This window comes from Macaca mulatta, chromosome 10 (assembly GCF_049350105.2).
Source record: "Macaca mulatta isolate MMU2019108-1 chromosome 10, T2T-MMU8v2.0, whole genome shotgun sequence".
NCBI lineage: Eukaryota > Metazoa > Chordata > Mammalia > Primates > Cercopithecidae > Macaca > Macaca mulatta.
In genome coordinates, this window is record NC_133415.1 from 2635312 (window position 1) to 2646919 (window position 11608).

At 53.2% G+C, this 11608-nt stretch overlaps 1 protein-coding gene across 10 annotated transcripts in view; it reads right to left on the bottom strand.

The window, feature by feature from the left end:
- LOC114670330 (uncharacterized) overlaps positions 1-10189 on the bottom strand; it is a 30265-nt gene extending 20076 nt beyond the window's left edge. For 7 of the 10 annotated variants that reach the window (XM_077949080.1, XM_077949081.1, XM_077949079.1 and 4 more), the window contains exons 1-2: positions 9688-10179; positions 6171-6373 (exon numbers count right to left, since the gene is read on the bottom strand). In XM_077949080.1, coding sequence (XP_077805206.1) covers positions 6171-6336 — 166 coding nt within the window. In that variant the 5' untranslated portion in view covers positions 6337-6373; positions 9688-10179. Of the gene's footprint in view, positions 1-6170; positions 6374-9687 lie in introns of all 10 variants that reach the window. The other 3 variants (XR_013398785.1, XR_013398784.1, XR_013398788.1) reach the window with 2 other exon arrangements.
- Positions 10190-11608: the final 1419 nt, after the last annotated feature.

An 11608-nucleotide genomic window follows, 5' to 3' on the forward strand; every position in this document is an offset into this window, starting at 1 on the left:
AAACAGAAAGAAAAAGTATTAGTGAGAATGTGGAGAAATTAAAAGTCTTGTGCATTGCTGGTGAGAGTGTGAAAGACTGTGTGGAAAACAGCATGGCACTTTCCTCAACAAAATGAACATGCAATTACCCTATGATCTGGGGATTCCAGTTTTGTGTATATCCTGCAGAGGATTAAAAGCAGGGCCTTGAAGAGATACTTACACAACCATGTTCAGAGCACATTATTCACAATGACTAAAACATAGAAACCACCCAACTGTCCCTGGGCAGATGAACGGATAAGCAAAATATAGTCTGTACATAGGACGGAATATCATTCAGCCCTCAAGAGGAAGGAAATTCTGACACATGCTGAACATGGATGTCATGCTAAACACAGATTGAACAGAGACATTATGCTAAAGAATATAAGCTGGGCACAGAAGGACAAATATTGCATGACTCCACTTACATGAGGTCTGTGGAGGAGTCAAATTCATAGAAACAGAAAGTGGAATGGTGAATGGCGGGTGTTAGAGCCCTGGGGGTCGGGGATTTAATGGGAACAGAGTTTGTGTTTGGGAAGCTGAAGAATTCCTAATGATTCATTGCACAACAGTGTGAATATACCAAACACTACCAAACTAGACACTTTTACATAATGGCTAACATGGTAAATCTTAGGCTGTATTTTACTCCAATTAAATTTATAAAATTTTAAATAAAATTGAAAAAGCAAAATCAAAAAAATCCCACACAAAGTAACTGTAATGTATGTTTTTGCAGAGGTCATTTGTTTTTGAGGCACTTGGTATTAGAATCCAGTGACTTTGCTGTGCAGATGCCCAGGTCACAGAGAAAGCCACAGGGAGGGGTGTGGCTGACAGCCCCAGTGATCAGTTGTGTGATGAGGAAGCCTCCAAGGTGACATCAGCCTCACCCCATGAGTCACAACCTGTGCAACAACCGCACAGCTGAGCCCTGTCACCCACGGAAAATCACAAAATGACTGTCGGTGTCTGAAACCACAAAGTGCTCAGGTGTTTTGTCACATGACAGTCCATGGCCATATCATGCCAAAAAAACACATTAGGGATCAAAAATATGATTTTATTTATTATTGAATCATTATTATATCCTTTTAGATGACTATGATTTAAAAATTAAAATTGATTTATGATTAAATTACTACATATAAATTGTTGCTAACATTTCAAATTTTAATAATTTTTGTGACACTGAGTTTTGTTGAATACAAACCCACCTGAATTTGCAAAAGTAGTTGTTACCCAGTCATTGGCTATTCTCTTTCTTCCTGCAAATCAACACTATTTTGCATTTTTTTGTTTGTTTGAAGACCACTGTTTCTGACAGAGGTCAAAAAACTTCAGCCCATGGGCCAAATCCAATTTTTTTTTTTTTTTTTTAGATAGAGCATTGCTCTGTCACCAAGGCAGGAATACAGTGGTGCAATCTCAGCTCACTGCAACCTCCACCTCCCGGGTTCAAGCTACTCTCCTGTCTCAGTCTCCTGAGTAGCTGGGACTATAGGCACCTGCCACCACGCCCAGCTAGTTTTATATTTTTCATAGAGAGTAGAGAAAGGGTTTCAACATGTTGGCCAGGCTGATCTTGAACTCCTGACCTCAAGTGATCCACCTGCCTCAGCCTCCCAAAGTGCTGGGATTACAGGCATGAGCCACTGCGCCCAGCCTACAGCATTATTTTTTTATGGTCTCTGGGCAAAAAATGAATTTTACATCTTTGTTGTTCAGATTTTTCTTTTTTAAAAGGGTGTATCAACAACAGGAAGTAATTGGTGACAAAGACTGTATGTGGCCTGCAAAGCCTAAAGGTGTTTACTACCTGTTTTTTATAAGAAAAGTTTGTTAATCTCTGCTTTAGAAAATCACTTACCAGAAAATTTTAATAAATGAGCTGCTTTTGTCTGAAGATATTTGTATTTTTCCTTATATTTTGATTACTAGCTATAAAAACATGAGTTGACCAATTTCTTTCTTCAGCCCTTTGGAGCTGTGGTTCTGTTGTCTATTCTTCTGCTAAGGATTCTGTCATCAAAATACTTGGCCTTCCTTTGCAGACAACATGTCTTTTTTCTCTGGCTACTTTTAAAGTTCTTTTGTTTGACTTTGGTGTCCTTCAGATTGATTTTCTATGATGTATCTCAGTATGGAGCTCTTATGCTCTGGTATTTATAACACTTTCTGAATATGAGGATTCACATCTTCCACCAATTTAAGAACATTTCCAGCGCTTACCTCATGGCCATTGCCTGTGCCTAATCTTCTCGCATCTCTTGTTCTGGAACTAAAATTGAACTATGGTGCACTGTTGAATTTGTTCATGTTTTCTCCTGCTTCTACCAGGAAATTTACTCAGCTCTAGCTTCCATTTTTGACAATTCTCTCTTTAGAAATAAATAGGGCCAGGCAAGGTGACTTGAGCCTGTAATCTCAGCACTTTGGGAGGCTGAGGCAGGAGAATCACTTGAGCCCAGGAGCTTGAGACAAGCCTGGACAACATAGCAAGACATCCTCTCTACAAAAAAATACAAAAACTTAGACAGGGGTAGTGGTGTGCACCTGTAGTGTCAGCTAATTGGGAAGCTGAGGTGGGAGGATTGTTTGAGCCAGAGGCAGAGGCTGTAGTGAGCCACGGTTGGGCCACCACACTCCAGCCTGGGTGACAGTAAGATTCTGTTCCAAAAAAAAAAAAATAGTATGATTATTTTTCCACTTCTTAAGGTGTCATGTCTTTATTTTTCAGACATTCTTGTAGGATTTTTTTTAATGTTTTACTGATATGTGGTTATGTTTCTAAATCCTCTTTTATTTTACTAAATATTGAAAACATTTTATATTCAGCCTTTCGCACTTCATGTGTCCAGCATCTTGGTGGTCAGCTTCGGCTGTCTGTTCTTCCTCCTGGTGCTCAGGAAGGCATGTGTCCTTGTGAGTTTTGTGATTTGAGATTGTGGGCTCATGTTGAGTGGGGACTGGGCTGTAAGAATCCGCAGGCCCTGGGATGAGGCTGTGTCCTGCTGGGGGCTCTTTTCTTTGCTTCAGTGGGATGGCCCAGAGCATTAAGAATCTGATGCACTTTAACCTAATTCCTTGTCATTTTGGTTTCACAAAATCTGCAGGTAGTGTGCATTTAAAACCCGGAGGATGATAGTACATGCCCGTGGCCATCATTTCCCTCTGTCCTTGGGTGATGTTTTTCCCTTCGAGTCTCTCACTCAGGCAATGCCCCTTTGAGGGGCACCTGGAGGTGTCCTGGGAGAGACAGATCTCAGCTCCATGCAGCTTAAGGCAAGGTGGGTGTGGGGTTTGTCTTCTCCTCCATCGGGATGGCCCCCAGGAGGTGGCTTAACTTGACCACCTTGCTCAGCCCAGGGTGTTGTCTGACGCTGCACTGCCCTCGGGCCTCCCTTCCCAGGACCTCAGCCCTCCTCCCATCAGCCCATCACCCATCTTGGCTTCTTTCCTCTTCCCTCTGGACCTGCCTGCAGACCTCAGAGTTGGGAACAGGCCCCTGGGCAAGCGGAGGTGACAGCTCCCTCTGTCCCTTGAAGCCTCTCCTGGCCCTTGCACTGGCTTTGGCCATGGCCTCGACACTGACACACTCCCAGGGGTGGGGGCCCCTGACAAGACACCTTCTTATTTATTTATGCAGGAGTCTGCACAAAGGGGTACCTACCCCAACGATGCCACACCTTAGCCCCTACCCCAACCATGCCACGCATTAACCCCCTACCCCAGCCATGCCACACCTTAGCCCCCTACCCCAACCATGCCATGCATTAACCCCTACCCCAACCATGCCATGCATTAACCCCCTACCCCAACCATGCCATGCATTAACCCCTACCCCAACCATGCCACACCTTAGCCCCCTACCCCAACCATGCCACGCATTAACCCTCTACCCCAGCCATGCCACACCTTAGCCCCCTACCCCAGCCATGCCACACCTTAGCCCCCTACCCCAATCATGCCATGCATTAACCCCCTACCCCAACCATGCCATGCATTAACCCCTACCCCAACCATGCCACACCTTAGCCCCTACCCCAACCATGCCATGCATTAACCCCTACCCCAACCATGCCACGCATTAACCCTCTACCCCAGCCATGCCACACCTTAGCCCCCTACCCCAATCATGCCATGCATTAACCCCCTACCCCAACCATGCCATGCATTAACCCCCTACCCCAACCATGCCATGCATTAACCCCTACCCCAACCATGCCATGCATTAACCCCTACCCCAACCATGCCATGCATTAACCCCTACCCCAACCATGCCATGCATTAACCCCTACCCCAACCATGCCACACCTTAGCCCCCTACCCCAACCATGCCACGCATTAACCCTCTACCCCAGCCATGCCACACCTTAGCCCCCTACCCCAATCATGCCATGCATTAACCCCCTACCCCAACCATGCCATGCATTAACCCCTACCCCAACCATGCCACACCTTAGCCCCTACCCCAACCATGCCACGCATTAACCCCCTACCCCAGCCATGCCACACCTTAGCCCCTACCCCAACCATGCCACGCATTAACCCTCTACCCCAGCCATGCCACACCTTAGCCCCCTACCCCAATCATGCCATGCATTAACCCCCTACCCCAACCATGCCATGCATTAACCCCCTACCCCAACCATGCCACACCTTAGCCCCTACCCCAACCATGCCACGCATTAACCCTCTACCCCAGCCATGCCACACCTTAGCCCCCTACCCCAATCATGCCATGCATTAACCCCCTACCCCAACCATGCCATGCATTAACCCCCTACCCCAACCATGCCACACCTTAGCCCCCTACCCCAACCATGCCACGCATTAACCCTCTACCCCAGCCATGCCACACCTTAGCCCCCTACCCCAATCATGCCATGCATTAACCCCCTACCCCAACCATGCCATGCATTAACCCCTACCCCAACCATGCCACACCTTAGCCCCTACCCCAACCATGCCACGCATTAACCCCCTACCCCAGCCATGCCACACCTTAGCCCCTACCCCAACCATGCCACGCATTAACCCTCTACCCCAGCCATGCCACACCTTAGCCCCCTACCCCAATGATGCCACACCTTAGCCCCCTACCCCAGCGATGCCACGCATTAACCCCCTACCCCAGCCATGCCACACCTTAGCCCCCTACCCCAACCATGCCATGCATTAACCCCCTACCCCAGCCATGCCATGCGTTAACCCCTTACCTCAGCCATGCCACACCTTAGCCCCCTACCCCAACCATGCCATGCATTAACCCCTACCCCAACCATGCCACACCTTAGCACCCACCCCAACGATGCCACGCATTAACCCCCTACCCCAACTATGCCATGCATTAACCCCCACCTCAGCCATGCCACACCTTAGCCCCCTACCCCAACGATGCCATGCATTAACCCCCTACCTCAGCCATGCCACACCTTAGCCCCCTACCCCAACCATGCCACACCTTAGCCCCCTACCCCAACCATGCCACACCTTAGCCCCCTACCCCAACCATGCCACACCTTAGCCCCCTACCCCAACCATGCCACACCTTAGCCCCCTACCCCAACCATGCCACACCTTAGCCCCCTACCCCAACCATGCCACACCTTAGCCCCCTACCCCAACGATGCCACGCATTTACCCCCTACCCCAACCATGCCATGCATTAACCCCCTACCTCAACCATGCCACACACTAACCCCCTACCTACCCCACCATGCTACGCACTAATCCCCTACCCCATGGTGTCTGCCACACACTAACCCTTTCCTCCTGTTTCATTGAAGTCTTTGAAAACCAGGCCCCTTGGTGCCTGAGGTTGGCAGGCAGCTCTCAAGCCATCCCAGCTCCCATGGAAGCCCAGCACCTCTGCTTCCAGGTTCCTCTTCGTTTTTGGTTCGTAGGGATTTCTTTTACTTCATTTGGAGGTTAGCTGCCCATTTTTAAAATACTTAATGTCTTTATCTTTTCTATGTTTTTTGATGGATAGTCTATCTAATCCCATTGCTATAAATGGAAGCTCCCCAGGACCCCTCGGAGTCCACGCTTCCCCCCAGCAGAGGCTCCATTACCAGGATAGTCCCCAGAGAGGAGGGTGTGGGCACGAGGGTGTGGGCACGGGGTAGCGAATCACCCACCTGGAGTTCTCTCGTCCGGAGGAGACACACCTGCCGAGCACCTGCTGGATGCCATGATGACAGCAAAGAACTGAGAAGCCAAGAGCGTGAATAAACAAAGCATGTTCTGCGTCCAGCAGCAATGAGTCTTTCCACGATGCCGATCATTGCTTCCCAGTTCAAACATTTGCCCCGTGGTCTTCAACAGCTTGTTTCTGGTCTGTCTACCGGACGAGACGCTAGAGTTCACATCCCCAGTGTGTGACTGTATTTCATCCATGTCTGTATTTTTAGCACCCAACTCAGTACCCAGCATAAAGCCAGGGTTTCATAATTTGATGAATGAGTCACTGAGATTGGCAAGTGCAGTGGTGACTTTTAAAGCAAAAATGAAGGACTGAGTGACCTTCATCCCTGACATCCCAACTCTGACCTCCCTCATGCCTCCAGCGTGAGTCCTGATAACAGTGTGGCATGAGGCCCCATCACCCCACATGGGTACCATCACAGACACCACAGGAGCCCAGAGTGGGCCACATCCCCACACCTGCCTCCCCACCGGGCACCTGGGGCTGGGCCACTCTTCAGTTCCACCAAAGTAACCTGGTGCTTTCATACACCCCCACAGTGCACCCCTACAGATCCCAGCTGAAGACAAGCAGGGTGCATTTCAGAAGGACGGCGCCATGCTCTGAGGGGCGAGGGGTGAGGGGCCTGGGGATGAGGCGCGTGTATAAGGAAACCTGCCTGGAGTCTGGTATGGATCCCGGAGGACTGGCTGGGACATGGGCATCCTGACCCTTCCGGAATGCAAGATCGGGTACATCCAGAGGTTCAGGGGGCCCATGATCGGAGCTGCAATCACCCACAGAGAAGCGCATTAGGTTTCCAGGTGGGTTCCAGTGGGGACCACTTCCCTCCAGGGCCTTTCATTCAAAATGATGACATCATCCCCTGGCAATGCCCCCTGACCCCAGGATTCTGTCCTCAACTCCTGAAGCTCTCATTCCTTCCCCTCTGTGTGCCCAGTGGGGTGTCAGGCACCTTATCCAGGCCACCTGTGTCCTGGGGATCCTCACTCCATGGAGGCTGGGATGCGATGGGGCTGGGACTCCAGCCGATAGCTCACCTCCTACCTCCCATGAGGCACTCCCCTTGGCTGAGACTCCAGCCGATAGCTCACCTCGTACCTCCCATGAGGCACTCCCCTTGGCTGAGACTCCAGCCCATCGCTCACCTCGTACCTCCCATGAGGCACTCCCCTTGGCTGAACACAGCTGGTGAGACCCGTTCCGTTTTGGAGCTGAGTCCCCAGTGCTCTCCCCAGGGCAGGGCCCCCAGTCCTAGGGGTGTCTGAGTGTCAGGGCCATGGCCACAGCCAGTGCAGGGGCAGGGAGAGGCTGCAAGGGACAGAAGGAGCCGCCACCCCGCCTGCCAGGGGCCTCCTCCCAACTCTGATGTCTGCTGGCAGGTCCAGAGGGAAGAGGAAAGCAGCCAAGACCGGCGGTGACAGCCCTTGACAGGCGGTGGGCTGATGGGATGAGGGCTGAGGTCCCCAGAAGGGAGGCCCGGGGGCAGTGCAGGGTCAGACAATCCCTCGGGCTGACCAAGGCCCCACAGGTTAAACCACCTCCCCTGGGCGGGGGCTTTCGATGGAGCAGAGAGCCGGTGAAGGAGAAGGCAAACCCCACACGCACCCCCTCCGCCTGAAGCTGCACAGTGCCAAGATCTGGCTCTCCCAGAACACCTCCAGGAAAAACAAAGACAGCTATTAAGGAAAACAAATCTACCTTCTAATTCCTCCGTGTTCTTAGAGGCACTCAGAGGGCAGTTTTTCACTCCGCAGTAAATAATTCACTCAGACTCCGAAAAACAACAGTCAATGTTCTTCTAACCACCAAAAAAGAACGGGTGAAATCACCACGGCGAAGGTGAACGGGCTGGAGACCCTTTGTTCCTTCTCAGGATCCCCTGCCTCCACCGTCTCCATAAACACCATCAGTTTCCATGGCCTGTGGGCTCACCGGGGCAGCCATTCAGAAGAAATTTCTGAGGTCATCAAGGGGTTAATAAAACTGCCTGCGCAAACCTTTCTCTGGCGACCCCATCCCCATCCCTTTCTTGGACTTCAAGGCCCAATTCAAGGGAATAGGATTGTTTATCCATTAATCACCGGGAGTTTAGGCTCAGAGCCAGCCTGGTTCTCACTGGGTAGAAACCGCAGGTGCAGGCTGAGAAGCCGGAAACCCAGGGATTGCACTGGTGGTCAGCTTTAAAATAATTATGAGCTATGCCGTGATTCGCTCACAGACTCCTAAGCACACAGAATTTTGAGTTCAAGGGGTCTAGGTGGTCCTAGAGCAGGGTCTCCTTTTCTTTTTTTGTGAGACAGAGTCTCGCTCTATCGCCCAGGCTGGAGTGCAGTGGCGTGATCCCAGCTCACTGCAACCTCTGCCTCCCAGGTTCAAGCAATTCTCCTGCCGCAGCCTACCGAGTAGTTGGGACTACAGGCGGGCGCCACCATGCCCGGCTAATTTTTTGTATTTTAGTACAGACAGGGTTTCACTGTGTTGCCCAGGCTGGTCTTGAACTCCTGAGCTCAAGCAATCTGCCCGCCTCGGCCTCTCAAAGTGCTGGGATTATAGGCGTGAGCCCCTGCACCTGGCCATGGCTCCTCTTTAGTAGCTGAAGAAAAGGTGTCCCAGCCAGCCCGGGACCCAGCTTCCCGGTCCAACCTCCCTTCTCAGGACATGGGTCAGCCTGAGGGCAGATCCTGCATTTCCACAGCCCAGACTCTGTCCTTCCCGCAACAAAAGCTCGCTGAACACTGGTTGTGCCAGGTGCTGGGAAGCCAGGTGGGCACCGCTGCTGCCTGCAGGGGCACCTGGTCAACGGGACAGTCGTGCTACAGCCAGACCCAGGCCCTGGTTGGTCGCTCAGGAGCCAGGCGGCCTTCTGGGAGGAGCAGCTGCCCTTGTCCTGGAGAGCACACATTCCACAGGGTATGGGGACAGGGAGCACCTTCTGCAAGGGCCGGGAGACAAGGGGCCTAGGACAGTGAGTCAGGACCCCAGCATGGAAGGAGGCTTGTGATGGGGAGAAGGGAAGGATAGGACGGGCTGTTGGTGGGAGGCTCCTGGGACTTCTGGGAAGGTCAGGTCTTGAGGCAGGAGTATGGGGTCATCAGCGCCAGAGCGTGGAGAGGAGAGCCCTGACGGCGGAGCCTGGTGTCCCCTGGGGGAAGGAGCAAGCAGAGGAGACGGGGAAGACACAGAGAGCCGGGAGGGACAGCAAGGGCACGGCAGGGACAGGCCTCTAGGCCACAGGACTCCGGCCTCAGCCTGGTGGGAGCTGAGCTCTTCAGACCTGAGGTTGCACAGCCCAATCAGGTGGAAACATCTCTGATAAATTGTGAGGGAGGCCCTGGAATCCACAAGCAAAATCAACGGCCCAGAGACCACCAGAGCAGGGAGAGGCTGGAGGACTCAACTCCATGGGCTCCACCTGGACACCTAAAGGCAGCTGGATCTCAACTCACCTGCTCGTGATCTTCCCGCCGGCGGCTGCCCGCCAGTTTCCCACCTCACGTCAGGCGTCGTTGCATGCCCGGCAGCCGGACCCAGGGTGGCGTCACCACGGAGTTCCCTCTCTCCTGCGACCCGTCGCCAGCCTACGGAAAAGCTGCCCACTTGGCCAACCTTCGAGATATGCCTGGAATCCAGCGCTTCTCAAAGTGCTCTCCTCCAGGCTGCTGTCTCCTGCCCATTTTCTGTATCAGTCTCTGGATTTTCTGCACAGAAACCAAGAGGAAACCTGGGGCCGAGCATGACCTCCCCCATTCAGGACTCTCCAAGGCCTTCACCTCACCAAGACAGAGGCCCAGCATCCGCTTAGTGCAGTCCTGGGACCCTCCTCCCGCCCACTCCCCTCCAGCCGGGCTGGGCTGCTCACACTCCTCCAAACACAGCAAGACCCCCAGAGCCTGAAGTCTTTTCTGTTCAGGATTCTCTCCTCCCACCCCAACCGCGTGACTCCTCGATTCTCTCCTCCCACCCACCCCACGTGACTCCTCCATTCTCTCCTCCCACCCACCCCGCGTGACTCCTTGATTCTCTCCTCCCACCCACCCCACGTGACTCGCTCGATTCTCTCCTCCCACCCACCCCACGTGACTCCTCCATTTTCTCTCCTCCCACCCACCCCACGTGACTCCTCCATTCTCTCCTCCCACCCACCCCACGTGACTCCTCCATTCTCTCCTCCCACCCACCCCACGTGACTCACTCGAGTCTATCCTCCCACCCACCCCGCATGACTCCTCCATTCTCTCCTCCCACCCACCCCGCGTGACTCCTCCATTCTCTCCTCCCACCCACCCCGCGTGACTCCTCCATTCTCTCCACCCACCCACCCCGCGTGACTCCTCCATTCTCTCCTCCCACCCACCCCGCGTGACTCCTCCATTCTCTCCTCCCACCCACCCCGCGTGACTCCTCCATTCTCTCCTCCCACCCACCCCGCGTGACTCCTCCATTCTCTCCTCCCACCCACCCCGCGTGACTCCTCCATTCTCTCCTCCCACCCACCCCGCGTGACTCCTCCATTCTCTCCTCCCACCCACCCCGCGTGACTCCTCCATTCTCTCCTCCCACCCACCCCGCGTGACTCCTCCATTCTCTCCACCCACCCACCCCGCGTGACTCCTCCGTTCTCTCCTCCCACCCACCCCGCCTGACTCCTCGATTCTCTCCTCCCACCCGCCCCGCGTGACTCACTCCACCGTTTCCTTCTGGACTTTTCTCAACCATCACCTCCTCAGAGAGGCCTTCCATGATTGCAGCAATTAGGCCGGCTGCCCAGCTGTGCCCGATTCCCATCTGCTTTGTGTTTCTTATAGCATGAGGCTTCGTTCTGGCCTTTATTTGTCCCTCCGTTGCTGGTTCCAGCCTCCCCCTCACCTCCAGGTGCTGTGAGAGTCCACACCCTGCCTCTCCCTTCTCTCCGGAGCCTGCCAGAGGCGCTGCCTGCCTGATTGTTGAATGACTGAACTGAGCCCCCACAGAGGGCTGGCATGGGGCCACACAGGGCACAGCTCATCATTGTAGCAGCAAACGGGAGCCGGCCACTGCCCTCCAGCTCTCCAGGGAGACCTCAGGCCCCGAGCCCCTGCCCCACCTCAGAACCCTGGGAGGAAGGAGGTGAGAAACCCTGCAATCGTGGCTGCCAGGGGCCCCGGTGACACCTCCACCTTCCTCTCACTTTGTCCGTGCCAGCAGCTCCCCGGATTCCGTGCCCGCGATGTAAATACCGCTCCGAATGCAAACAAAGGCCAGACTGTGATTGCTCCATGAAATCTGCATCCTCTCCCTGACATGCGTTTTACCACTCAACTAATCATTAACGGATAGTTTGCTGCATGGAGATAATATTTCTAATATGTAATGCAATTTCCAGAGTAT